The sequence below is a fragment of the Pinus tabuliformis genome, chromosome 6 (genome assembly GCF_031772625.1).
Source record: "Pinus tabuliformis cultivar Carrire ecotype Pingquan chromosome 6, CPIR1, whole genome shotgun sequence".
Classification (NCBI taxonomy): Eukaryota; Viridiplantae; Streptophyta; class Pinopsida; order Pinales; family Pinaceae; genus Pinus; species Pinus tabuliformis.
The window spans coordinates 44,896,786-44,923,561 of NC_142292.1; the positions used below are offsets into that span (position 1 = coordinate 44,896,786).

The 26,776-nt window shown below is 40.8% G+C and overlaps 1 protein-coding gene across 4 annotated transcripts in view; it reads right to left on the bottom strand.

Annotated features, from left to right (window-relative positions):
* Nucleotides 1–26,776, bottom strand: part of LOC149257136 (DUF21 domain-containing protein At2g14520-like) — a 478,430-nt gene that overhangs the window by 417,228 nt on the left and 34,426 nt on the right. For 2 of the 4 annotated variants that reach the window (XM_089413638.1, XM_089413641.1), the window contains exons 2-5: nucleotides 23,486–23,562; nucleotides 23,283–23,366; nucleotides 23,061–23,174; nucleotides 7,501–7,587 (exon numbers count right to left, since the gene is read on the bottom strand). In XM_089413638.1, coding sequence (XP_089269764.1) covers nucleotides 7,501–7,587; nucleotides 23,061–23,174; nucleotides 23,283–23,366; nucleotides 23,486–23,562 — 362 coding nt within the window. The remainder of the gene's footprint in view (nucleotides 1–7,500; nucleotides 7,588–23,060; nucleotides 23,175–23,282; nucleotides 23,367–23,485; nucleotides 23,563–26,776) is intronic. The other 2 variants (XM_089413643.1, XM_089413642.1) reach the window with 2 other exon arrangements.

Below are 26,776 nucleotides of genomic sequence, written 5' to 3' on the forward strand. Positions count from 1 at the left end.
GTCATTATGCAAGACCAGATCAGCCAAGAATGGGATGGTAAACATATTCTACAAACTATAGATCAGCAAAGATATAATTTGTGGTCAAAGATAAATAATGCCAAAGAAACTCATGTTCAAAGAGTTGTTGTCCCTGCAGTACAGCAAGCTAATAAGCAAAAACAATTGGCAGTTGATCCCATCATTCTCAAAGCTCCAGCTCATAAGATAAGAGGCCTTGACAAGTCTCCTTCTCTTTTCAGTTTTCAATCAGAAATTCAGAAGCTAAGAATACCTATGCCTATAATTGAACTAGTGAAGAATGAGTCTTTCAAAAGATCCATCCTCGAGGCCCTTGAACCTAAAGCCATTCAAGCCTCCACTGACCATGTAAATCTGCAAGATGACAAGCCAGCTGTTATTCTCAACCCAATGATTGAAAATTGTGAAGACAACTCCCCATCATTCTATGTCTCTCTGACTATTCATGAAAAAATCCTTCACAACTGCCTTTTGGACACTAGAGCCAACCATAATCTAATGCCCAAGGCTGTCATGGATGAGTTGGGTCTTGACATCACCAAGCCTTATCATGACATGTTCTCTTTTGACACTAGAAAAGTGAAGTGTCTAGGATTAATCAAGGACCTAGCGATCACTTTGTCTCAGTTGCCTATGAAAAGCATGATGATGGATATTGTGGTAGCAGATGTACCTCCCAAGTTTGGCATGTTACTTTCCAGAGGTTGGATCAAGAGACTAGGTGTATCATTACAGAATGATCTGTCCTATGCTACTGTCCCAGTTTTCGGAGGTGAGAGCAAGAGATTATACAGAGAAACGCAGTTGGTTTATATAATCAACGATGAAAAGAATCCCACCAATCATCCCATATATGTTGTTGACACTGATTTTGGAGCATGTATTCTTCATATTGAAGAATCCCAATTGGCCTCCACGCAACTCAAGAAACCAGTTTGCCAGATCGCAAAGGAAGAAAGCCCACAGATTTGGGATATGTTTTTTGATGGGGCTTGCTCTAAAGAAGCTGCAGGGGCTGGTGTAGTCCTTGTGTCCCCAACACAGGAATACATTCATTTATCCTTCAAATTAACCTTTCAAGTCACAAACAACATCGAAGAGTACGAAGCATTGATTCTGGGCTTAAGCGCTGCTAAAGAAATGGGTATCAAAGGCCTGAAATTGTTTGGAGACGTCGACCTCATTATTCAGCAAGTAAATAAAACTTTCCAAGCTAAGCATCCAAGGCTGAAGGCATACAGAGATGAGGTATGGAGGCTCAAGGATTCTTTTAACGATTTCAGCATTTCTTATATTCCAAGAATGAAGAACCAGCTTGCCGACTCCCTCGTCTCTGCTAGCATGTTTATTCCTCCTTTGCCTCCCAAATTGACATATGAAGTTCAGGTAAAATACAGACCGTCTCTGCCTAACAATGTCAAATATTGGAGGGTTTTTGAAGACGATGAGGAAATTAACAGGTTTTTGCAAGTCGTGGAGGAATTTTCTGAAATGCACATCGATCAGGGAAATGAAGCCATGGGAAAATGCGGCCAGCCCAAGCTAAAAAGTGAGATCGGCCGAGGAAGCATTGTCCCGCTGCCCAGTAATCAGATACCAAAAGAATTGGTGCTTCTAGAGAAGCTCTTTGACCATAATGGCATACCCTATAAGCCGGCCAAAATAGAAAATGAGTCTGTTGTCTGTAAACATAATATAGGGAGCCCAGCCCATCCGAAATTCATCAATCTGTCCACCCATTTGTCTTCTGCCCAGAATTCCGAGTATTGCGCCCTCATGAAGCAATTCGTTGATATTTTTGCCTGGGAATACAGTGATCTTAAAACTTATGATACAAACATCATACAGCATAAGATTCCACTGGAAAGGAATACCACCCCTTTTAAGCAGAAGTTAAGACCTATCAGCCCCCTCTTATTGCCTTTGATTGAGAAAGAGATCAAGAAGTTGTTGGATGCCAAAATTATAGTTCCCCTAAGGTATTCAAAATGGATAGCTAACCTTGTGGTAGTGAGAAAGAAAAATGGAGAAATCAGGCTTTGCGTTGACTTTAGAAATCTGAACAAATGCTCTAAAAAAGATAACTATCTCTTGCCTAAGATGGAACACTTGCTGCAAAGAGTTTTAGGGGCTAGAGTCATGTCTTTCTTAGATGGATTTTCAGGTTACAATCAGATTGTTGTACATCCTAAAGATCAGGAAAAGACCGCCTTCACTACTCCTTGGGGCACTTTCATGTACTCCAAAATGCCTTTCGGACTGATGAATGTTGGGGCTACTTTTCAGAGGGCCATGGACATAGCTTTTGTGGGAAAGAAGGACAAGTTTGTCCTTATTTATCTCGATGACATAACAATGTTCTCCAACAGCCACAAAGACCATTTACAGCGCTTGAGGAAGGTCTTCCTAAAATGCAGACAGTTTGGAATTTTAGTAAACCCAAAGAAGTCACAGTTTGCTCCCGAAGAAGGCAAACTTTTGGGACATATTGTTTCTGCTGAAGGTGTGAAGATTGATCCAGCAAGGGTTCAAGCCATTTAGACATTGTCCATCCCAAGGTCAAAAAGGGACATCCAATCCTTCTTGGGTAAGATCAATTTTGTAAGGAGGTTCATTCCAAACTTTGCTGAGCTTGTAAAGCACATCACTTCCATGTTGAAGAAAGGAGCAGAAATAAAATGGACAGATGCTTCAAGAAGCTCTTTTGAAGCCATCATGGAAGCTCCCACTCTAATAAGCCCAGATTGCACTAAGGATTTTTCTATCTTCTCTTTTGCCTCTTATGATACACTTGCAGTAGTTCTGTTGCAGAAAAATGATGAAGGCATAGAGCACCCCGTGGCCTTTTTCAGCAAGACTCTAAGGGATGTTGAACTAAGTTATGACCTTATTGAAAAACAAGCTTATGCTCCCATAAAATCTTTAAAAGCATTCAGAATTTATATTCTACAGTCCAAAGTGGTTGCATATGTACCTTCGGCCTTAGTAAAAGATGTCTTAACTCAGCCAGATATTGATGGGAAGAGAGCTAAATGGATTGCAAAATTCATAGAGTTTAACATAGAGGTGAAGCCCACTAAGCTTGTCAAAGGCCAGGGCTTAGCTAAACTTATGGCCGAAGAAAATTGCAGCTTGTTAGATATAAATTCCATGAGTCTGAATTCAGATGATGAACAGACAGAGGGAGCAGCAGAAGAGCAAAAGCAGAATCAGTATTTGGCTGAAAATCTAGCCACATGTGAATGGTATTACAGCATAGTTCATTTTTTGCAAAAGCTAGAAGTCCCTCCAGGGCTTAGCTCAAGTCAAGCTTGTGCCATTAAACTTAGATCAGCGAAATTCTGCATAAATAAAAATCTGCTTTATTGGAAAGACCCATCAGGAATCCTCTTGAGATGTCTAGATAAAGAACAATCTGTGGAATTCATACACCAGTTCCATTCTAGCATCTGTGGAGGGCATCATTATTGGAAAACCATGGCTCACAAAATCCTGAGGGTTGCATATTATTGGCCTACTCTTTTCTTTGATGTGTTTTCTTTTGTGAAAGCTTGTGACAAATGTCAGAGGTTTGTAGGAAGACAGCAGCTAAAATCCCTGCCCTTGAAGCCAGTACATGTCAATGGTCCCTTCCAGCAGTGGGGCTTAGACTTTATAGGTGAGATCAACCCACATTCTAGTGGCCAACACAAATGGATCTTAGTAGCCACTGATTATTTCACCAAGTGGATTGAGGCTATACCCACTAAGAATGTCAATCATCAAGTTGTTATAAAGTTCTTGAATGAGAATATTTTCACTAGATTTGGTTGCCCAACCAAACTAGTCACTGATAATGCAGCAGCTTTCAAGGCAAAAGAATTGATGGACATGACTAAATCCATGGGAATTCAAGTGGTGCATTCTACCTCATGTTATCCTCAAGGCAATGCCCTAGTAGAATCATTTAACAAGAGTGTTGTAAGGGTAATCAAAAAGCTGTTAGAGGACAACAAAAAGAGTTGGGATTCAAAGCTGAAGTTTGCACTATGGGCTGACCGAGTTACCATCAAAAAAAATCCATAAGGAATTCTCCATTTAAACTGGTTTATGGTGCTAATGTTGTTTCCCCATCCAGTTGATTCTCCCTGTGGCTAAGTTCTTGCAAGAAGAACAAGATGAAGAAAATGACATGGTAAGAAGAATGAATAACCTAGTTGAACTACAACAGATCAAAGAGCAGCTGGTTGAGAAGTCAAAGGCTCATCAGAAGAAAGAAGGCAAAAGTGGACAATTTCCAAGTAGGTGATTGGGTGCTTAAATGGGATGTATTTAAGAAAAAAAGAGGAAATCATGGCAAGTTTGACTCCTTATGGACAGGTCCTTTTGTCATCGCTCAAGCTCAGCAAAACAATACATTCATTTTACATAGTCTGGAAGGAGAAGATACTTTTGGCAGCCCAGTGAATGGGCGGTTCTTGAAACTTTATTTCGTTTAAAGCTTTAAGGCCTTGTCATTGTAAATATGTTTTTCCAGTTTTTTATTTCATACAAAATAGACTCCATGCCCAATGAAACACTAGAAGGAAGATTTAATTTTTGTTTTACACGAAAGGCATTGATCTGAAATCCTTGAAACCTCACAGGGAGGATTTCATCCCCAGAAGAAGCCAATGTTAACCTCGCTGTCAAAAGGCCCAAAATTGGATCCAAATATGCCCTTGAAGTCTCCAAATTTGCTTAAAAACATGCCAATGGATCCATTAATGCCCTTGAAATCTTCAATTTTTGCTCAAAGATCATCTAATGATCAAAATCAGCGCAAGAGGAAAGCCCTTGGAAGGGCAGAAATGCACTATCGAGAGGCTAAAATGCTTAAAAAACCATGAAAAACCCACAAACGCAGGCTTAAACAAAGGAATGAACAGCCGTCGTTAGATCTGGCCAATCTATGGCCCAAATCTAAGCGGCAAATCGCATATCGGCCGGCCAGAGGAGATGGTTTGGAAGTGGGCACATGACACTGCCGATCAGCGATCGTCGATGATTGGATCGGCGGGTCGCATTGGCGGGGAGCATTTGTGATATATATAAAACGGCCTGGGGCAAGAGCGATATGCGATTGCGATCGGGTCGCATCGCAATATCGCTATCGGTGCCAACCAAGGGGAGGAACCTATGCACAGATAGATAGGCGGCCCTATGGGACGGATCCGACGACATCATAGTTGGGAATTCATAAATATTGAGATCTGCGCCCAAGCATTTTCCAGGTTTTTGGTGTATTTTCGTTGTTTCAACGAAATACAAAGGGAACAGAACACAACGCCGATGTGATAAAGGTCGGACCCGAGAGGGTTTCAGGATAAAATATATATATTTTCAAGTCCGCGAAAGCCCAAAATTTAATGTATTTCATGTGTTTTCGTTGTTTAATAAAAATATGAAGGGAGCATTAGCCAGTGCGATTGCGATGAGTCCCGGACCCGAAAGGGTCCGAAAAGTGGAATATATTATATCCGAAGTCTGCCAAAGGATTTTTCATGCATTTTTTCGGTGTTTTCGCATGTTTCATTATATAATGGAAACACACAAGATGCCGGCTTTTGTGAATTGTGATGGCGACTGGGGCAAACCCGAGAGGAGAATAAACTATTTTTGAAGACCTTTGAAGTCCGAAAGGACAGAGAAAGCGTGATTTAGCAGTGATGGTTGTGTTTTCTGTTTAAAACGGAAATATACAGTGTTTTCAACAGGGGTCCACCACAGGGGCAGCGTTGTTCTGATATAACAGAAGCATGCATTGTTAAATCACTAGAAGGGACACAGCGCGCTGCAGCCCAAAGCAGAATCAGCCATGAGGCATCAACAGCGCAACAGCCACACCAACAAACATTATGGAGCATCTCTGGCACAGGAAAACTCCCAGACAGCACAACAAGGCACCAAAAATATCTGAAAGCGGTTACTCTGCTGTCAAAAGCAGAAAACTCTGCTCCCATGCTTGCCTAGAGGGCATTAAATCAGTTAGCAATGCATATCAAATAGTTAAACAAGACAGAGTGACAGATTAAGACTTCTCAAGCCTCAGAGGGCTGAATATCATTGTAAACATGCTATAAATAGTTGTTGTTAAGATGTATAAGGGTTCAACTTCTAGAGATTATTCTTCCTCTGCTCCTTCAAGCTTCTCATCTTCATTCTAGCAATATCAGCTTCTTTTGCCATTATATGTTCAATGTCCATTCTCTTTGTTGTTCTATGCTTGCACTTGAACAGTTTGTTCATGTTTTCTTTGTGTCTAAGGCCAGAAAAATGTCATCTTATCTCTGCATTGATAAAATAGATTTGCAAGCTTCTTTGCTGCATATAGCTAGCCATCCATACGTGGTCATATATGCATCTGCTAAGTACAGTTAGTATTCTCTTTTGCTGCCTGTAGCTAGCCATTCATTTATGTTTTTGTATGCAATATGTTGTTATAATCAGTGTTCTCCATCTATCCATTGAATTTATAAATTATTTGAGCGTTAGTGGTCTAAAGCCTTGTATTAGTGAGATCGTTCATGCATGCCTTGAGTGAAAACAAAGTTGAAATGGTTATCTAACTTGATCCAAACCATCATTTATTCCAATAGTTCAGAGAACAATATTGAAGATTATATGTTACCAGGCATCTCTGAGCTACAACCTAGGAGAGTTTCCTGGAGTGCTAACAAGACCCTCAAAACAAATAAGTTAATAACCTATCTGCAAAAAAATATGATCTAGTAAACCAAGTGAATTTGTAATAAAATAATTAAGCCAACTAGCTTAAATTATTCCTAAACCACTTTTACATCAGACTCGACTAAAAACACTCGAACTCACCTAATAATGCGACAATAAATTTCACTCTAGCTTTGGAGTTTAAGCTGGAGGGAAAAAACTCTTTTGATTAGCCGTGTTTAGAAACACAAGTAATCAGGAGGTTAAAAAACCTTCCAAGATGAAATTTGTCATCAAAATTATAGGCTGACCTAGGTTGTTACATAGACTCAAGGTTTTACTGAGGTCATTTACATTACATAACTTGCAGAATGGGATAACCATGACACGTAGACTACTAATATGTGATCCGATTGTGTTGAAAAAATTGGTACTTCTGCTTCCTTGGAACTTTAACAATTTGAGTGCAACAAGTTCCTTGTTATGTGTGGTTACAGGAGTAGTAACAACGAAGATAAATAAAATTTTCTTCTCTTATTTGAGATATTACTAGCATCTTTATTCATCCTCCTCATTACTATTGGATTTACATGTTCAATATATGTGTATTTGGTTTGAACTGCTACAACTTTATTTCAGTTTTCATCTAGATCTAAAACAATCAAAATCATACTTGACAAAACGCAACAAAATACACACGTACAACTTTAGGAAAATATTACACATTATCACAACAAACTAAGCACATATTAAAAAGGATTCAATTGAGATTATGCTTAGACAAAAACATACCTCATTTCCATGCATATCCACAAGTGTCTTTAACTCTGCTCTACGTAAAAGAACCATATGTCCTTTCCCAAGCAGTGAATCCAAGAGCTGCATAAAGATGTGAAGGCCTCAATAGAAAAACACACCGTGTAATTAAAATTGAACAAAAACAATATGACAACCTAGAAAGTTTTAAATTTTAAATGTTGGATAAACCATTTGCTTGTAAAGGTGATCAACTCAATGCACATTCAACTTTTACCTATCTAAATGTTGGCACAATAAAGTTTCAATATACCTAACTAAAATATAAGAGTCCAAACAAATTCATAAAGAGTTTGTTTTATATAAAACTTCAAGTTTCCCTCAATTCATTTCCTCAGTCTCTACTTGAACTATTTAATTGGCTAAACAAATTGGCTGCCATCTCTTATTTATTTACGACTATTGAAATTCCAAATGTTAAAAAAGACATGCGTAATATTTGAAGTTTGAACAAAGAGTTGCAATGCTACAGGGGTAATATTGATTTATAAACATTAAGCAAAAATACAATAGAAATATGTTTATGTAATAGTCATCATTTCTCAATGTGCCTCTATAGAGTACAAATTGAAATAGAACATTAACTACACAAAGGCAATAAATGTATCTATAGCCTCCATTGGCTTCATATTACCACAATATTATCATTTAAAAGTATAAATTCTCAATGACTAACAAGACCACCTTTATCGAATGGTGGGGTCAATGGAGTCTTAAGCAAATACACCAATCTCGTCTCTGCAAAAGGCGCATTTTGGTTGAAGGGTCAAACTCTCATGACTCAGCAAGGACTGAAGGTTCAACTCAACATAGACTCAAAATAGAGAAAAATGTATGCATAATGTTGACAAGTATATAAATATTTTGCATTGAAATTAGATATGAAAGATTATACTAAATATAATGCAAATATAACATAATCCCAAAATTGTATCTAACTATATCATATGATCATGACTTATTCACTAACCTATCAATGGGGGGTCCTTCTCAGTTCCCCATCAAGGGAAACTATAATATTGCTTGGATAAGCTATCCTACTCCTATCTATTGATTCAGACTTGTTATTCTAGTTCTTCCATTAGATTTATGATCATCCATCCTTACATCATCCATGAGTTCTATCAAATGACTCGACCATGGTTTATAAACTCTTATGCCTTACACCTCAAATATTATGTGCACTTTGTTACCCACCACCTTGTGGGTGATATCCCCAGGAGAAATTTTCTCCATGATGAGCCTTAGACTGTAGCCAACACCGCCTTGATGCCTCCTACTAGCTCGTTGTGTCATTTCTCTGCCACCCGAGCCAGTCGTGTGGTCCCTCACCCACTTGTATTGATCGTATGTTTGAAGGTGGGCCTCACAAATCTAAAGGCATGTCTTGTCATTTGGTAATTGAGTATTGAGTTTACTTATCATGGATACTTTTGGGTATGGATTGATGGGGGGATTTCGTGGAAAAAGTGGGCTTAGTTTGTGCTCCTGTCCCCTTGATCTCTTTTGGTTGTTACACTTGGATCTTAGTCCTCTGGGATCTCCTTTATTGACCATTTGGTTCTAGGGTGGTACTACTTGGGAAACCCTGATTTTGGGTGTGTGTTCCCACTCTTCTATCTGCACATATCACTCCCTTTCCACGCACTATACCCCCATTCATCTTTTCTCCCACCTGGGTCCACATTCCCGTTCTGGGTCCACATAGGGCTTGCCTCCCTATCCCCTTGCCCCCCACCTTGGGTCAGGCTTAGAATGATGCCCGGGAGGTTGAAGCAATTAAAAAAAAAAATGAAAAACATAAATGACCACATTTAACAGGAAATTGTACCACAAAATGCAAAATATGGTCAGGACAAAAATAATTAGCACGTGGGCAAAAGTCAACACATGAGTTCCATTGCTTAAAGAGCAAGCAAGTTCCATTTTTCATTCCATCCTTGGGAAAGGGTTTTCAGGGTCACCTCCCACCTATCCATTGACATCTACTTTACAAAGTGATCCCTACACTACCGGGACTTCTCCCATCGGTGAAAGTCCATAAAGAGCAGGGAGACTTAGTTGTGGTGACAATGGGCTAAGCCTCCACCGTTGCCCTTGACGGTTGACCTAGCAGTTACCCTCTTAGGAACCCCCTTTAGGTCCCCTGCTAGTCAGAGTGGTAACACACTCATAGATGGTACTTCATGCATAATTTTTCATTTGATGGGCTACGATTTCTTGTGTGGCTTTTTTGTTTAGACATCGTGTGATCGTTTCTTACCTAGTCATAAACATAACAAACTTTGGGTCTAATCTAATAACACATCTTAACAATACAGATTTTATTAATTTGTCTGATATACCATTAAGGGGCATAATTTTCATTATATAAGTGTTGTTGAAACTTAGGTGAAGTCATAATATTGGGGATCTAGTTGGGTTACTTCATATCCTAATAATACTTAACACCTTCCATTTTTCCTCTTTCACTTCCACCCTATTACCCCTCCATCAGTGGAGGTAGTGGAGGTACATAGACTTTTCAGTATATCATTCACCACCATTGTAAGCCAAAGGTCACAAGTCAAAGCCTTGTAAAAACCATGTGAGGCTTTCTATTAGGTCTCCTAGACCCGTGTTTTATCAGTTTGAGACTGTATTCATTATGATTGGTCGTACCATGCCCTATCCTTTGAAAGCTTCATTTCGGCAATCTCATCCCTAACCGGATTGGAGGACCTTGGGAGGCTTCTCATGAGGACTCGTGAGTCATGGTTTTATGGGAGCCTTGCTTTTCTAGAGGTGATCACCAGTGTCTAGGCCAGTCCAACCTATGTGAAGGTGCACCTATGTCATTCCACATGATTAGAGTCTATAGGTGACCTTGGCCTTGGTGCAATATTACTCATGATAGCTCACATAGCATAGTAGTCTCTAGTGACAACATTCACACTTCCCAAGGAAATTCACACTTCTCAACCCAAGCTCAAATTGAAGAGCAAGACTAGATAATTACATGCCATGCATCTCATGAAAAGTTATGGTTCGGTCACTTGATCAAACTTGGTCAGCAATATAGGGATTTTTCCAAGTGGAATTTTTTGGCGGAGTGTTTGGTTGTTTCTTGCATGCATGACATCAAAAGTGATCAACATGGTGAGACGAAGAAAATACAAGTGTCGGACTTCTATGATCATGCAAGATGTTGTAGATTAGGCACAAGGGTAAGATGGCGTGGCAATCTAGTGATGATGTGGCAATGCCCTAGAGATTGGGAAAAAAACAAAGGCAAACCCATTACCAACTAAAATGGGTAAAACCTATCTTGACAGTTAGTCGGTCATCCCTGCAACCAGCAGCTCCTGATAACCACCGCTAGTTATTGACATACCATTATATGTCTACCACTTGCATCATCCATATGCTTCTTACCCACTAGGCATGATCAAATGGACGAAGGTGGGTTTTCGATCAAAAGGTACTTTAATCATTTTGCAATCGAGTTGCTTGTTTGTATTTGGGAATTTGGTATGGATTATAGGGTGACCTAGAAAAAGGATGGGTTTTGACCGTGCTCTTGTTCTCTCACTTTAAATGGGGGGTTAATCTTCAGTCCTAGTCCAATAGAACCTCCCCTAATGGCCCAATGGGTATAGGAAGGGCACTACTTGGGAAGCCCTGATTGAGATAGCGTAGTTCCATCTAACCCTACATCATACTTAACAGTTTCCATCATACATTACAAACCCTTATCTCACATCCATTCTTCGGGTTTAATTGACCATTGGTTCTATGGGATTTGGCACCCATACATCCACATACCTACGTAGGGCCCAAAACTTTTCCCTAGGAGGTTTATGTAGCTAAAAGAAACAGAAAAAGCATATCATGGCCACAAAACAAAATCAAAAGAAAGAATGTCAAAATGAAAAACATGGCCATGGACATACACATTAGCACATGGGCAAGAGCCTAGCATGAACTCTACCTCACTCATTATGGCCATCACCCGATTCTTGAGCACATGTTGCCCCATTATATCATAAAAAGGAACCCTTGATTGTCCCGACCCTGATGAGCACTAAATTGACTAAACATTAAAGGATAATACAATTGTTATATCATGCAAAGTAAGCTCTAACTCTTGAGCTATGAGCAGTAATACAAAACAAAATCAAGCAAAAGTAAAAGGTGCACAAGAGGGGTGGAAAAACAAAGGTTGAGTTGGTAACTCATGCATCCACAATTGCTCCCTCCTCACATCTATACACTCAAGATGTGGATCCCCATTAGTCAATCCCTTTGACCATGGCACTTGGCCATGAAGTGTTCTCCCCTTTGTACCATCAATATTATTCACTAACACCTAACAATTAAAGGGTGGACTGAAGAAATGTTACTTCCCCTTAGGGGTTGGAAACGCCTAATAGGGTTGTCCTTCGGCCACTCCTACCTAAGGAGGTGTTGAAGTTTCTAAGTCTAAGAGTTAGAAACCCTCCACGTACTTTCTGATTTATTCCTTCCTACTTGTTCTGATTAATTAACAAGTTATTTACCATGTAAATACTGAAAATAAACACAAGTACATGCTCAACACATTACAGATCATCAACTGAAGGAAACAGAAACAAGCACACAAATGACACTATTATTTTTGGACTAATGTCCCCAGAAAAACCCAATACGGGAAAACTGGTGAAGCTATCTGAGGGTTTGACTTATTAAGCAGTTTCAGAATACAATCTGGGTGCCAAATCCGACTCGCCCAACAGAGAAAAATCTCGGCAGTAGTACCTCTCCTTCGGAGCCAGATGCGCTGAAACCCTAGATAAACACTCCGGCAACTCCTCAGCTCCAATCTACCCCACGAAAAACCCCAACGTCAGCCTCTAGGGACTGCGTCAACCTCTTCTGCCCTCTGCGTCAACTTTCCCAGCAGTTTCAGCAGTTTCCGACAGTTTCAGCTGTTCCCGACAATTCCGGCGATTCCCGGCCGTTCCAGCTTCTGCCCTTTGCGTTAGCTTTCCTGGCAGTTTTGGCTTCTACCCTTTGCATCAACTTTCCTGGCAGTTCCCGACAATTCCAGCTGTTCCCGACAGTTCTAGCTTCTGCCCTCTGCATCAGCTTTCCCAGTTGTTCTGGCAGTTCCGACTATTCCCGGCAATTCCGGCTTCTGCCCTCCGCGTCAGCTTTCCCGACTGTTCTGGTTGTTCCCGACAGTTCCGACTTCTACCCTCTGCGTCAGCTTTCCCGGCTGCTGCGCTAATCCTCCCAACACTACCTCTGCCTCTCTGCTTTTGTATTCACTGCCCCTCAGCTACAACTCCAGATCACTCTCTCAACTTTCTCAGCAAACCCAACCCTAGAAAATTGAAATCTTGATCCCTTAGTGTGTTCTCCAAGTGACCCTCAAGCCTCCTCTTATACTTTTCTCGTTGACAAACCAACGGCCGAGATTAAGTCCCTAATCAACAGCTAAGATTAGATCTGGCTTGATCTATGACTTTTGGACCATTCTAACACAGTTTTATATTAATTCACATTAATATTTTAATTTCCCTAAGTTTAGACTTAGGGACTCCATTAAAAATATTAATTATTTTAATATCTCCCAAACTGTTTAGAATCTGCCCAAACCCTTTCTGGGTATTGGAGATCTCATGTGCCTTAGCCTCTCCACCAAATTTCGTGGCTAGAGCACATCTGATGCTACCCCAAATCAATTGGAGGAAACACCATTGCGAGCTCAAGGCCCTGATTTTGGAAGCGAATCCTTATTTGATGTATTAAATAGCCCATTACATTCAAGCTTGGTTCACTTAGATGCAATAATGATTTTTGTCCCTAATGATTGGTTGCTTTTACTAGAATCTACGTTATGATTGTTAGGTAGTTCAGCAACCCATGTCTGGCGCACCTTTCTAGAGGTACCCAAGCCATTAGAGAAGTATACTGGCATTATCAAGTGAAGCGTTGAGACTCCTGGGCCTCCTAACAGTACCAGCATATCACACATGTACCAAAGCACTCCTTGCACCCAGGACGTTGTGCCTCTTTGCACTGGATTTGATGATTCTTCAAGATGACACACTTGCAGCAGCATGCCCCTAGGCCAGTCTTAGCACCTTATGTAGGATTGCAGCTGATTTAGGGCCTAGATGGGGATGATCTCACCTTCAAAGACTTGGGAGGACTAGTAGCACCTGGAAAGCCTTCAACGTTGGAGCAAAGATGGACACTTTGAGCAATTGGAGACCCATAGAGACCACTTTGTGGTGCCCCAACTAAATTTTGGGACCACGGGGAGCCAATGAGGTGGATTTGAGGGCCAACCGTCAAATCAAGATTATTACATGCTACTACACCACCTTGAACACCTCATAGCACTTGGAGATGCCACTTGAAGCCTATTTCATGCATGATGTCATCTCTAGAAGGCTAGTGGCTCACACATGTGGGCTTATTTTGCACTTATGATCAAAGGCTAGTGGTTTGGCTCGTAACCCAAGGGATTCTTGTGATTTAACTTGTTAGTAGGGGATTTTAGGCTAATATTAAGACTCATTCTTCTCATATAAATAGAGGAGAGGATCATTTCATTTCATCATCATCACTTGGATTAATTAGGCCTCTCTTAGAGAATTTCGGCCTTCTTATATCTTTGGAGAGATGTGATCTATGGAGTATTTTGTCTATTGGAGCTCTTGTCTTAGCTTTGGGGAAGTTATCTTGGATCAATGAATGGATTGTTCATGCATGTTATCTTGTAAGTGAGTTTTGTTGTTGATAAACTTCCGATTTTGTGTCTAATTTATGGAATGCATTGATGATCCAAGATTTTTTCTATTGTGTCATTGTTATTGAAGATAAATTGTTTAGAAGATAAATATCATCATTACATGCATTACTCATGTATAGTATGTGAATGACAATCCCCTTGGTGAATCTTTGAATTAGCTCTCCCAAGTGAATATTAATCCCTTACAAAGGTAATAGTTAAGGTTTTGTTGCTAGGGCATCAAAATATCCTTACTCCTTTGCAAGGCTTGGCTAATCTATCTATCTCATAGACTCCATCAACCCAAGGGCTAGGCACTAACCTTGCCTAATTGGTGATCAACCTTTATCTTATCCACATATTGAATTTTGCACCTTTTCTCTCTCTTATTTCTGCCCTCTTAAGGATAAGCAACCTGTTGACCCCTCAAATTGTATTTGAAGTTTGGTCAACTATCCCATGTTCAAAGCACATGTCAGAACAGCTCGTCATGGTCAAAGAAGTCAGAATTCCAGATCTTCATCATCATTTTGCAGCAGATTGTCAGCATCATGTATTCCAAATTCTGCAACCTTGTAAATTCGTTGTAAAAATGATTCTAGTATGATGAAAATAAAGCCATATAACACATCTATGTAGCCTAAGAATTATTGCGACAGTTTTCACTCTAGGGAGCTTTTCTTCCTTAACTCATTATTTGTGTTTTTCAACACTTATAATCGGTTAAGGTTTTCTCCCACACATCCCCCAAAGCTAGAGTAAGGCTTGATGGTGAGGTCTTAGGTGAGTCCTAGTGTATAATGTCGATAAAAAATGCCATACTAGATCATGTCTAAAGTTTCAAAGAATTTGGTTGTCTAGGGGTCAATTTTTAATAGTCAAAATTCCCCCATTGAGCGAGACTTTTAACATAATATTTGATATAAAAAGTAAAAATGATGCATATCGAAGTTGTAGGGGGTATGAGTAATCAAAATTAGACCTCAACACCTCAGCTTTCTATCTAGATACACTTTAGGGGTCAAAAAATATGTCTATACCCCTCAAATTGTATTTTTTTTCCAATTTTTGGCAAACACTGGCAATTAATTAGCTGGAAATTAGCCAGAAAATTGAAATGAGAGAAAAATAAGATTCTCTCCAAGTGAACCATAGATGGTGGATAATAAGGATTTAAGTTACAGAGGAGAGAAATGGCGATCCTGTGCGGAGCTAGGGTTTTGAACAACGGTGCCCAAAACCTGAATGCCGACAATGAAGAGCTCTAGCGACACCATAGCCGCCGCAGGTATGGAATCCGAGCTTGGGCGAAGGCAGCATCTGGCCTGTCATATCCAGATCGATTCTATGCAGTGGCCGCTTATGCCGGATTCGGTGAATCCGCTAAGCCTGCTAAGAGTTTTTCGAATGAAACAACTTTGCATCTTTACGCCCTTTATCAGCAGGCAATAGTTGGACCTTGCAATGCCCCGAAGCTTCGAGCCTATAACCTCATGAAGCAGAGCAAGTGGTCTAGGGTTTCTGAAGCTACCCTCTGCAACGTCGTCGCACACCAGACCAGAGGTAGAGGGAGCACAGGGGTAAACAGGAAGGGAGTCCAGGTTTCCAACGCAGCAACAGTCAGGTTCTTCCACAAACTGAAATCTGCTTCCCTTGTGGCAGACCGACCACTCTCCAGGACATGGCTGAACCTGCCCCTCCAGATCTGATTTGATATATCCAGAGAGGGACAAGGGATCACTGGAACGGATTTTTTGCAGAGAGTTAAGCACCTACTTCGATCAAATCAACCAGCCGGCAAAGAATTAGAGGATGCCATTTGGAAGGGATGGGTAGCGCAGAATGGGTGCTGGGGCAACAGTCTGGGCGAAGTTATCGCAGATCTGACCCTGACAGATCTCAGGGCGAGCCCAACCATCTATGCCAAGGTCAAAACACTGCATGCGTTCAATCTGCAGGAAATGACACAGGCACCAGAGCCGAAGGTTGCTGTAGCAGGACATCAGAGCCAAAGCGGTGAAAATAGGATCCCATCTCTGGCATCAGGGACTATTTACGAAGGCAATCACCTGAGGGATAGGATCTATGGCGACGAGAAACCCAACAAGGAAAGATCCGATCCGTTGCCCTCCACAGCAAACCCGTTTTGTTTCTGGGCGAAAGCAACGTGCTAGACAAGGGTTTCAAGCAGGAACAAGAAAAGAATAGGGGAATACAAGATTGCAGAGGATGGATCCGAGGCTAGCAAGGATGATCACTCCAAGGGAAGCAGCGGTCACAGCGTAGGGAACACAGAGCACTCTCTGTGGCGAGGAGAATTTGTAGATCCATGGACAAACCAATTTCAGCTGGTAACAAGATCTGGATCCCCGGTAAGTACCCACAGCTTCCAAGTTTTTGTCAAAACCCCTGCCGGAAAAACACAATTTCTTTGGGTAAAAGAGACTGACTCTATAAAGCAACTACAAAATCTTATACTGCAACAATCTGGATAGCCCACCAGATCACAAAATCTGATACATGGGGGCAGAGTACTCCAGTACACAAATTACCTCAGGGAATACAAAATCATACCCTTGTCAACAATAATTCTCAATCTGAGATTAAGAGGGGGCGTGACAGACAACAGCGGAAATCCTTACAGGGGTGAGGGAAGTGGGACTGGTACAAAGATTACAGGAAACATTAGGGGAAAAAAACAGGAAGTATATCCTTCAAAAACATTATTCAAGGGAAAAACACAGCCGAAGCAGCACCAAATCAAACGATTATGGATGCAAGTGTTGGAAATACTGAGAGGGGGGGTGAATCAATATTTCTTTTTCCCACTATTGTTTTACCAGTTAAAACATATATATTCAGAACACAATATGAACAGCAAGAATAAATGCTTTTATTAATATAACTGTGCAGTAAAATAAATACAATATATAGATGGTCACAATCGCTTGCCAAGCTCCAACTTGGACTTTGGTGAGGCTCCAACCTCCAGAGCACCAACTCTATTTTCCCAAGACACCAATCTTGGACTTAAGAGCACCAACTCCCAAGGACTTCAATCCTTCCTGCTTTTGAGGCACTAACCCCAAGGACTCCAATCCAATCTCACTTCTGAGGCACCAGCCTCAAGGACTCCCATCCTTCTCACTTTTAAGGCTCCAACCCCAAGGACTCCAATCCTTCTGCTCTCAGAACTCTTCTCTGCTGAGTTCTGTCTATTTACAGCTTCACTGTAGTCTCCAAACTACAGTATCAATGACAACCATGTCTTCTTATGGATGAGTCTTCACAGCTCTGCACACTACCCACGCATAGTCTCCAATAGCCTTTTCTGCTGTTGCTGCCTCTATAACCTCCGTTGCTTCTGCAGCCTCTACAGCCTCTGCTGCTTTTACTACCTCACACTCTGGTTCTTCACCCCCACAACAGCTCCAACAGTGTTCAACAGCCGCAGCAGTGTTCACTAGCAAATTCAAACAATGCTCCACCACCTCTGCTGCTTCTGCTACCTCATATTCTGGTTTGTTTGCAACAACCATCACCACACATGCAGTCCTTTGTTTACTGTTTTATGCATACCTGTCTTTGTCCATTCGTTTCCTCTTTCTTGCTGGCTCTTCGGCTTCCTTCTCGCCTACTTCAGCTTCCTCACTTGTTGGCTTGTTTGTCGCTGTAGCTTCCTCTGTCCATTCGTTTTCACAGGACACGTTGAATCAATGAGCAAGGATCGAGTCATCCGTAGAGAACACAAGTTCAAAAACTTGTAACAGCGCTGCTTTGCCAATGATTGTGGGCATACACAGGGATGGCATTTTTTAACGGACAGCCACGTCCTTATCATAATCATAATCGCCATGATTTGGTTTCTCAAGCTATCGGGACTATTCCTTACAGTATTTTCACCTCCACACTTAAGAATCGGAGCCACCCTTTTATCACCGCTTTTATGTCTATCGAAAGCTTTCCTTAGGCTATGTGCCTTCTATAAACCTTGGACTTACTTAGAATCAGAGCCACCTTTTTATCGACGCTTTTAATCACCCATCGGAAGCCACCGCCCAACTGCGTGTTAACTATCGGGCTAAGCTTTAAAGCCCCAGGGAAATGCACATATACAAATATATGGCCAACACTGTAAAACCCGGCGGTCACATATATTTTAATACACGGGAACCCATGTAATTCTGCTCAATATGAACATTCACGGATTTCAAATCTTATCCGCCCGCCTTTATAATTATCGGCGGGTCCGGATTTCGGCGATCCCAATTAATCCCTTAACTCCGACCTCCGACGCCCTTGTGGACCCGATATGCCGATTATATCCCTTCCTAAAATGACTTCGGGTCCAGGATGTCGAGGTTATCGCGGCCTCTTGCGATGCGATAGTTCTGCGGACCCGACGGCCCTCTATACTCTGCTTCTTAATGATTTCGGGTCCGGCTTTTCGGCAGGTTCGCATCGGCAGTTTTGTAATACAAAGGGTCTGCGGACCCGACGCACCTTTAGGCTCTGTTTTATAATATTTCGGCTCCAATTATCGGCGATGTCACATATCGCTTCCCCCGATCCTTCCGACGCGATCGCTCCGATATGCCGATTGCCGATTAGATCTCCGCCGTCCATTATTCCTTCAGATCGGACGGTCAGCGCTAAGTCGCATATCGCGTCCACTGCACTGTTGCTCCGTTCTCCGACAAGGAACGCGGACCCGACACCTCCTTATACTCCTTCCTAACTTAATTTCGGCTCCGAGTTCTTCGACGATTTCGCTGATCGCTACCTCCGAAATGATACAAGTCCTCCGCGGACCCGATATGCTTTCTATTTTGCTTTATAAGAGTTTCGGCTTCGGGTCCTTCGGCGATTTCGCTGATCGCTACCTCCGAAATGATACAAGTCCTCCGCGGACCCGATATGCTTTCTATTTTGCTTGATAAGAGTTTCGGCTCCGGATTTCACTGCTTGCACCTTAAACAGTTCTGACGACTCCAAGGGACTTTCGCCGATGCGATAAGGATTCTTTGCTCCTCTGCGATTTCTTCTGGACCGTTGATCTGGCAGATCAAACGGCTCCTATGTATTCTCCCGCTTTGATGAAAGTTTGGCTTTAAACACAACTATATATATATGAAGTATTGTCTTCGATATGGCTCCTCTGCTCTGACACTCCTTCGATATGGCATATATATATGCTCTATTCCATTTGCTCTGGTTGCTCCTGTAGCTCCGCTAACTCTGTCTGCTCCATTGCTCCTCTTCTTTGGCATATATGTATGGTCTATAAGTATGGCTCCGATAGCTCCTCCGATGGCTCCTCTTGCTCCTGTAGCTCCTTTGATGGCTCTGTGTGCACCTCCTCTTTGGCATATACCTATGGCTCTATATATATTGCTCCTCTTGGCTCCTCTTGCTCCATCTGCTCCTCTTGGCTCCTCTTGCTCCATTTGCTCCTCTCGGTCCATTTGCTCCGATATGCCTGTTTTACAGGCAGTGTTCCTCTTGCTTTGACATGGCTCTCCGATGGCTTGGTGGCTCTGTCTGCTCCTCTCATCTCCATCTACTCCTCTTGGCTTGGCAGTGTCTTTCAAAGACCACCTCCTTGCATATATGTCTGTTTCCGCATATATATATATATATATATGGCTCGGCTATCCTGATGGCCTTTGCTCCTGTCTCTTCATGAATCTGCTCTGCATCCCCTTGGCTTCATGTCATCCTCTAGTATCCAGAATATTGCCATATTGACATCAATGACAACCTAGTTCAACAGCAAGGCCATACATTGTGGAACAGCTGAATCATACCCCAGAATATAGCATAGATATACCAAAAACATATGAGCACTGCACTATATATGAAAGACAAGCAATAATATGTAGATTCAACTGTTTTTGGCCCAAACCGGTTGATCTATTTCATTGGATCTTCACAAACTGGACTACACAATGTGAAATACATCTCTGTTCCAAGGGGTTCTTCATAGTGAACTTTCCTACAGCAGAGGCTAGAGACTCTGTAATACAGGAAGGACCTTGGTTCTGGGGATCCACGGGACTCTTCATCACACCATGGTTCCCAGATTTTGATGCAAATACAATGGTTGTCTCTAAGATGCCAGTTTGGGTGCGATTGCACAATCTCCCATTACACCTCTGGAGTCAACAAGTACTCGCAGGAATCGGTAATACTATCAGGCGTTACATCAAAATGGACACCCAAAGACTAGAGGAAAGAATCTACACTTATGCACGAATATGTGTGGAAGTAGACCTCAGCAAAGGCTTGCCAGACCAAATTCAACTGAAGCATAGACAGAGGTGTTGGTCACAGATTTTAGATTATGAAAATACAGCATTCAGATGCAGAACCTGCCGACAAACAGGACACCTACAAAGCACATGTCCAACAGCCAAAAAAGACACTCGTAGGAAGAAGAAAACGGGGAAACAAGCCAAGGGATGGCAATTTCCTCCACCACTCTCGGATGACAAGGAGGAAGAAGAGGTGGAACATGTAACCCCCAATGAGACCAATCAGATGAACAAAGAACCAGAAGTAGAAGACATAAATCCACAAGAACTTATAAACGTACAGTCGGCAAGGATACCAGAAACAATGGATATGAGCAGATCCAAACGTCAACACATATCAGACACATCAGATTCTGATAAAGACAATCCCCAACCTGTGGCTGATACAGCGCTAGCACTTATAACTCCAACAGAGTCTCAGGGGGGGTGGAGAAAGGTTGAGAAGAAAAAAGGGCGAAAAGCTTGACTTTCCCCCCATCTGTACATTATTATTTGTTTCTTGTTTTCTGAAAACCGAACACCTTGCGTGGTGATGGATGATATATGCATCTTTTTTTGACAAAAACTGAGCACCATTTTTTATTATGGCTCACAGAGATGGCTAAGGGCCAATGCAGCATATGCCGAAAGGCATCTACAACATGTAATTTTTCAATTATAATGAAAGATTACGATTTTTCCAGTGGAAAAAAATATTTTCTCTAAGTGAAAATTATAAAAAAAGAAGATGGAAATTCCCAAATATAAAAATCAAGTCAAAAATTTGTGGGAATTCCATTTTCCAAAAAAAATAGTGGTCAAAGGAAAAATTCAATGGTCTAGGAAAAAGGCCTAGGACCGAGCAAAATCGATTTTAAAAGGAATGGTCCATGGAGGTTATTTTGAATGAGGGGTTTTCAAGGAGAAAATCTGAGAAAATATTTTTGTGCTCTGAGATCAAAATTTTGGTCCATCCAGCGCAGTGTTCAAGGCAAATCGAATTTTTTCTTAGAGATCCGCGCAGGCAATCATGGGATATGAATTCTTTGGAAGGATCTAGCCATTTTTCTTGTGGGGTCAAGTCAAAGATGAGAAACTCTTGGGACCTAGCCATTTTCACTTGGAGAGGGATCTAGATCTCTCATTTTTTCTATTTAAGGAAGCTCTAAGTTCCTCATTGTATCATTATTAGATCGAGCTCTTGGCTATTGAATCTCTGCTATAGTCTTGTACTGGATTTTTTTTTAATTAATAAAGGAATTATTTGTGGGCTAATTCAAAATGGTGTTCCTCTTCCAATTTCTATGGTAAAAAATTTCTGAGTTTTGTTCTTAATGCTCTAATGGTTATAATTAAAAATTTGTTATTTCACTTGCCAATTTGTGGATCTGCTATTTGTACAGGTATCTTGCATTAGTATTTGAGTTTAGAGACTCACTTTAGAATTAGCAACACTAGTGGGTTTTTGGTTGAACCCTTAGGCCTCTATTTCATTGTGTTATCTATCTCCTTGTGATTTAACAATTTTATCTTTAGTGTGTAGAGATCCATTTTTTTGATTCAGATCTTGGGCATTTGGGGACGTTTTCAGTTGAACTGACCGACTCCCAAATAATAGAAGCGGAAGAGCCTTCTTTGGTTTCTCCTAAAGTCTTATCTGCCAAAAATTTTGCAGGGGTTTCTTGGCCTTAGTTTGTGATATAATCTATTTCTAATCTATTTTTCTCAATTATTGTGCTCTTACTGAATAAATTTGGCTATTTAGAGCTTGTATTCTAATACCCAAGAGCAGAGTTGTACTCACTCTGTGGGCTTGTAGATCTATAGATTTTGTATCTATTTTCTAACCATGTGTATATAATTTTGTTCATCTCGTATATATTTCGTGGTTTTCTTGCAGATCTGAAGAAGGAGCAAGGGTTTGGCTTGGGGTATTTTTTCCTGAAAATATTTTCTTGCAGGTGGATCAAACCCTCTCCTATCTCCTAGACGGCTAGGGTTTCTAGCAGATCTAAATCTCTTTTGGAGGCTGTTTTCACTCTCAGAACCAAGATTGAAATTGTTTTAAGTGAGGCCGTCTTCATTAAAATTTTCTCATGGGGTTACCCAAACATGTGGGCGGGTAACAGTGACCATTGTTAAATCAATTCCAGGCCAATGTAAATGAGGGTAATTATTAGATCAGAAAATCTTGTTAGTATGTGCAAAGAGTTTGAAGGCCTTGTAGATCCCAAATTGTCACCAAAACAAAAAAAATGAGAAATAAATTTCAGTCTTTCTTATAACTTCTTTGTCCTATTATCATTATTATCTCTTTGTCCAAATGAGCAGGACATAATTGCAAAATATCTACTAAGTATAGTAGCTTCAGTTGTTCAGCAAGAGAACAATTGAACAAATGCCCCTGCATACAAATATCACATAAAGATTGAATCTTTAGCTGAAATCTCCCAATCTAAAAAATAAGGTATATATGAGCATACCTTACTGATGGGATATGCAACTGGAAAAAACACCAATAACAGCACATGAACAATTGGTGCCATTGCTGCTCCAACTGCCAGGCCATAGCGAGAACAAACTGCTTGAGGAAAGATCTGAAGTTCATATGAGTAAATACAAAAGCATAGCAGTTAATTGCACAGAAGGGACACAAAGAAGATTATTTAATTTACAGTAAAGCATCATATGATTCCCAAACTCACCTCTCCAAACATCAGAATCAAAGTAACAGATATCAAAACAGCCCCCCAAGCAGGCACTAGTGAATCAAGAAAAATTGGAAGAGCCTGAATGGAGAACAAGGAAAAACCGATTTATAAACATCAACTGAGAATCTGCTAGACATGCAGGTATTTGCAAAAGGATTTGAATCATGACCCAGATTGTGGAGAAAAGGTTTACATACCTCCATGGCTAAGGAGTTTCCAATTAATAGGGTGCAAAGTAACAAATGTTGATTCTTCACCACAGGTAAGATCTTTTCTGTCAAGAAATTATTAATAAATTGCCTTTAGCTCTCAGAACATTTTCAATTGGTGGAGACCAAGCTTACATTTTACAAAAAATCTGTTTCTCAAGGCAATACAAGAACACTATCCTCAGAGAATAAAATGGAAAGTAAAGAAAGAATGTTAGCCAAAAGTAATCAATGAAATCCATATAGAAAATTTGACAGCTCAACAACATAATATTGCTAGAATACGATATTTCCTGTCATACAACTAAAGCAGCAAAGTATTTTCAAAGACAAAATATAATCATGCAATCAAAACTTGTGATATATCACGTTACAGTTATTCCATTAGAAACAGGTGAGGACGATAGTTCCAATCATCAGTAATCTTATCAAAGGTCATGTCCATTCAAAAATAGGTATAAGGATGTGTTAACTTCCACACCAGCACTCAAAGATATTCAAAATCAACAAACTAAGTGCCACCCTGGGGGCACATAGGAAGGTTGCACATTGTCACCACAGCAACTATTCTTCTCACTTTAACCCAGCTCTCCTCTAGCACAAGGTATTCCCTAACAAGGATGGTGGATTGCCAAGACCAATGCCTATTCAATGGGTGATGGCATCAAGAACATCAATCATGAGGGTTCAAACAATATGGAAGAGGGTGTAGTAAAGCTGTTAGAAACATATACCCAAACTAACCACGTGAATATAACTGAATATGCAGAAAAGTATAGGAGGGCTCTGTTACCCACCAAAAAGTGGGTAACCCCTAGGAGAAAAAAAAATTCTCCCCTTTGGTCAACCAGCCAGCCAGCAGCCCTATGATGATCCACAAGATAACATTACTGTAGAGCTCTCCACCTATGCTTAGGTTAGTGCTCTCTCCCATCTAAGCATATTTATTGAAGGAAGGTGGGTAATTATGTACTTTCATTCAATGTTTAGACCAGTGAAGCACCACCCACATAAGACCCAAGTCCGGTTATTAAGTGTGGGTTCTATGCGAGAGACCCGGCTCGCTATAGAACCCGCCAAGACCCACGAGTACGGGTAACCCCTAGGAGAAAAAAAAATTCTCCCCTTTGGTCAACCAGCCAGCCAGCAGCCCTATGATGATCCACAAGATAACATTACTGTAGAGCTCTCCACCTATGCTTAGGTTAGTGCTCTCTCCCATCTAAGCATATTTATTGAAGGAAGGTGGGTAATTATGTACTTTCATTCAATGTTTAGACCAGTGAAGCACCACCCACATAAGACCCACGAGTACCCGCGGGTCTTGGCGGGTTCTATAGCGAGCCGGGTCTCTCGCATAGAACCCACACTTAATAACCGGACTTGGCAGGTATTTTATTAAACTCGGCTACCCATATAAGACTCGCGGGTTTGCCATAAGACCCACATCGAACCCTTATAAGACCCATCGACCCTCAAAATACCATTTTTTCTTTTCTTTTCTTTTTGGAAATGAGGTGGAGGGAAAGGGAAATTGGAGGAAAGAAAATGCTTTATAAGCACCTCTCGCCCTTCCATTTGTCATTCACTTATCATTTGAGTGTTTGGCTAATTTCTATGAGTGTTGAGTGACTCCATTGCACAGTGAAGTAGCTCTTGGAGGAGGCTAAAAGAGGCTAAAGGAGGCTAAAGAAGGCTTCATCAGATCAGACCCGACTTCAGGTAGGCTTCATGAACCTTGTTTGAATGTTTTCCATGTAAATTTTTTGTATTCAATTTAATTATTTTTTGTTTTCAAATTTTTTTTAGTTTGCAAATTTTTTTGGCCATATGGCTGAGTTTCTTAGCCACACAGCGACACCACAATTACAAGAATTCGCCATCAGAGTTCTGCGTCAACCCTGTAGTGCTTCTTCTTGTGAGTGCAATTGGTCAGTGTTTGAGCACATCCATGGCAAAAAGAGAAACATGTTGGAGCATGAGAGGTTGGAGACGCTGGTTTTCATCTACTACGACCTTCGAATGCTCATAAAACAAGTGCAACCAAAGGATACATATCCAATATTATTGGGTACTATTGATTTAAAGCCTGATTGGGTTGTGGAGGAGGAGTCCCCTGATTTGAGTTGGCTATTTGAGTTGGCTTGATGAAGAGACTGAGGATCTCTCTAGTTTGCCATCTCAAATGGAGACTCCAAATACACCTGCCTCATAGTTGCTTCAGCCTTCCAATGTTAGCACTAGCTCTACGAGGGCTTATTGTAGGCGTAGTCGTCCATGAGTGATGAGACTCAAGATTGTTATGAGACAAGTATTTATCATTTATGACATATGTATTTGAATTTTGAACTTGCTGACATTTTTTATTTTAATTATGGAATACCGAGTCCTTTTCTTATTCAGTATCTAAATGTTTTGCTTACAAAAATCGAATATGTTATGTTGTACTTTTATAGATATCAGATGATGTTATGAATTATTGCATATATTGTGGTTTTTATAGCTTATAAAGATTGGAATCGTCATTAGTTTATTTTTTGTGCTTAAAATTTACCATATTTTAACGTTTTTTTGTATTTTGACAAGTCTTATACGAGTCTTCCCGAGTCTTATACGAGTCGACGAGTCAATAGCAAGACGAGTCTTATTCGAGTACGAGTCGTGCAACATTGGTTTAGACCATACTAATATGGATCATAGGTTAAGTTGTATGATTGACTGCTCTTTATTGTACTTGTTACCCCGCATGTCAGTAGGGGTACATACAAAAACTTTGCAGCATTTTTTACCACCATTATAAGCCCAAGGTCACAAATCAAAGCATTGTAACAACCATGTGAGGTTTTGTAATAGGTATCCAAGGCGTGTCTTGTTCTTAAGTCTACATCTTGTTATCTTAGTCGAACCATGGCTAATCCCTTGTAGTTCTCTTTGAGTGCATCTCATCATATATACGAACAACCATGTGAGGTTTTGTAATAGGTATCCAAGGCGTGTGTCTTGTTCTTAAGTCTATATCTTGTTACCTTGGTCGAACCATGGCTAGTCCCTTGTCGTTCTCTTCGAGTGCATCTCATCATGTATACAAATGGAAAGCCTTACGTGATCTTACTTAAGAACTCGTGGTTCGTGGTTGTAGGGATGATCACCAGTGTATGGGCTAGTCCAACCCACATCAAGGTGCACCTATGTCTTTACCACATGGTTATGGTTTATAGAGTCTATAGGCCTCAGACAACTTTCATGCATCGTAGTCTCATTTTTTATAGCTTTCATGTT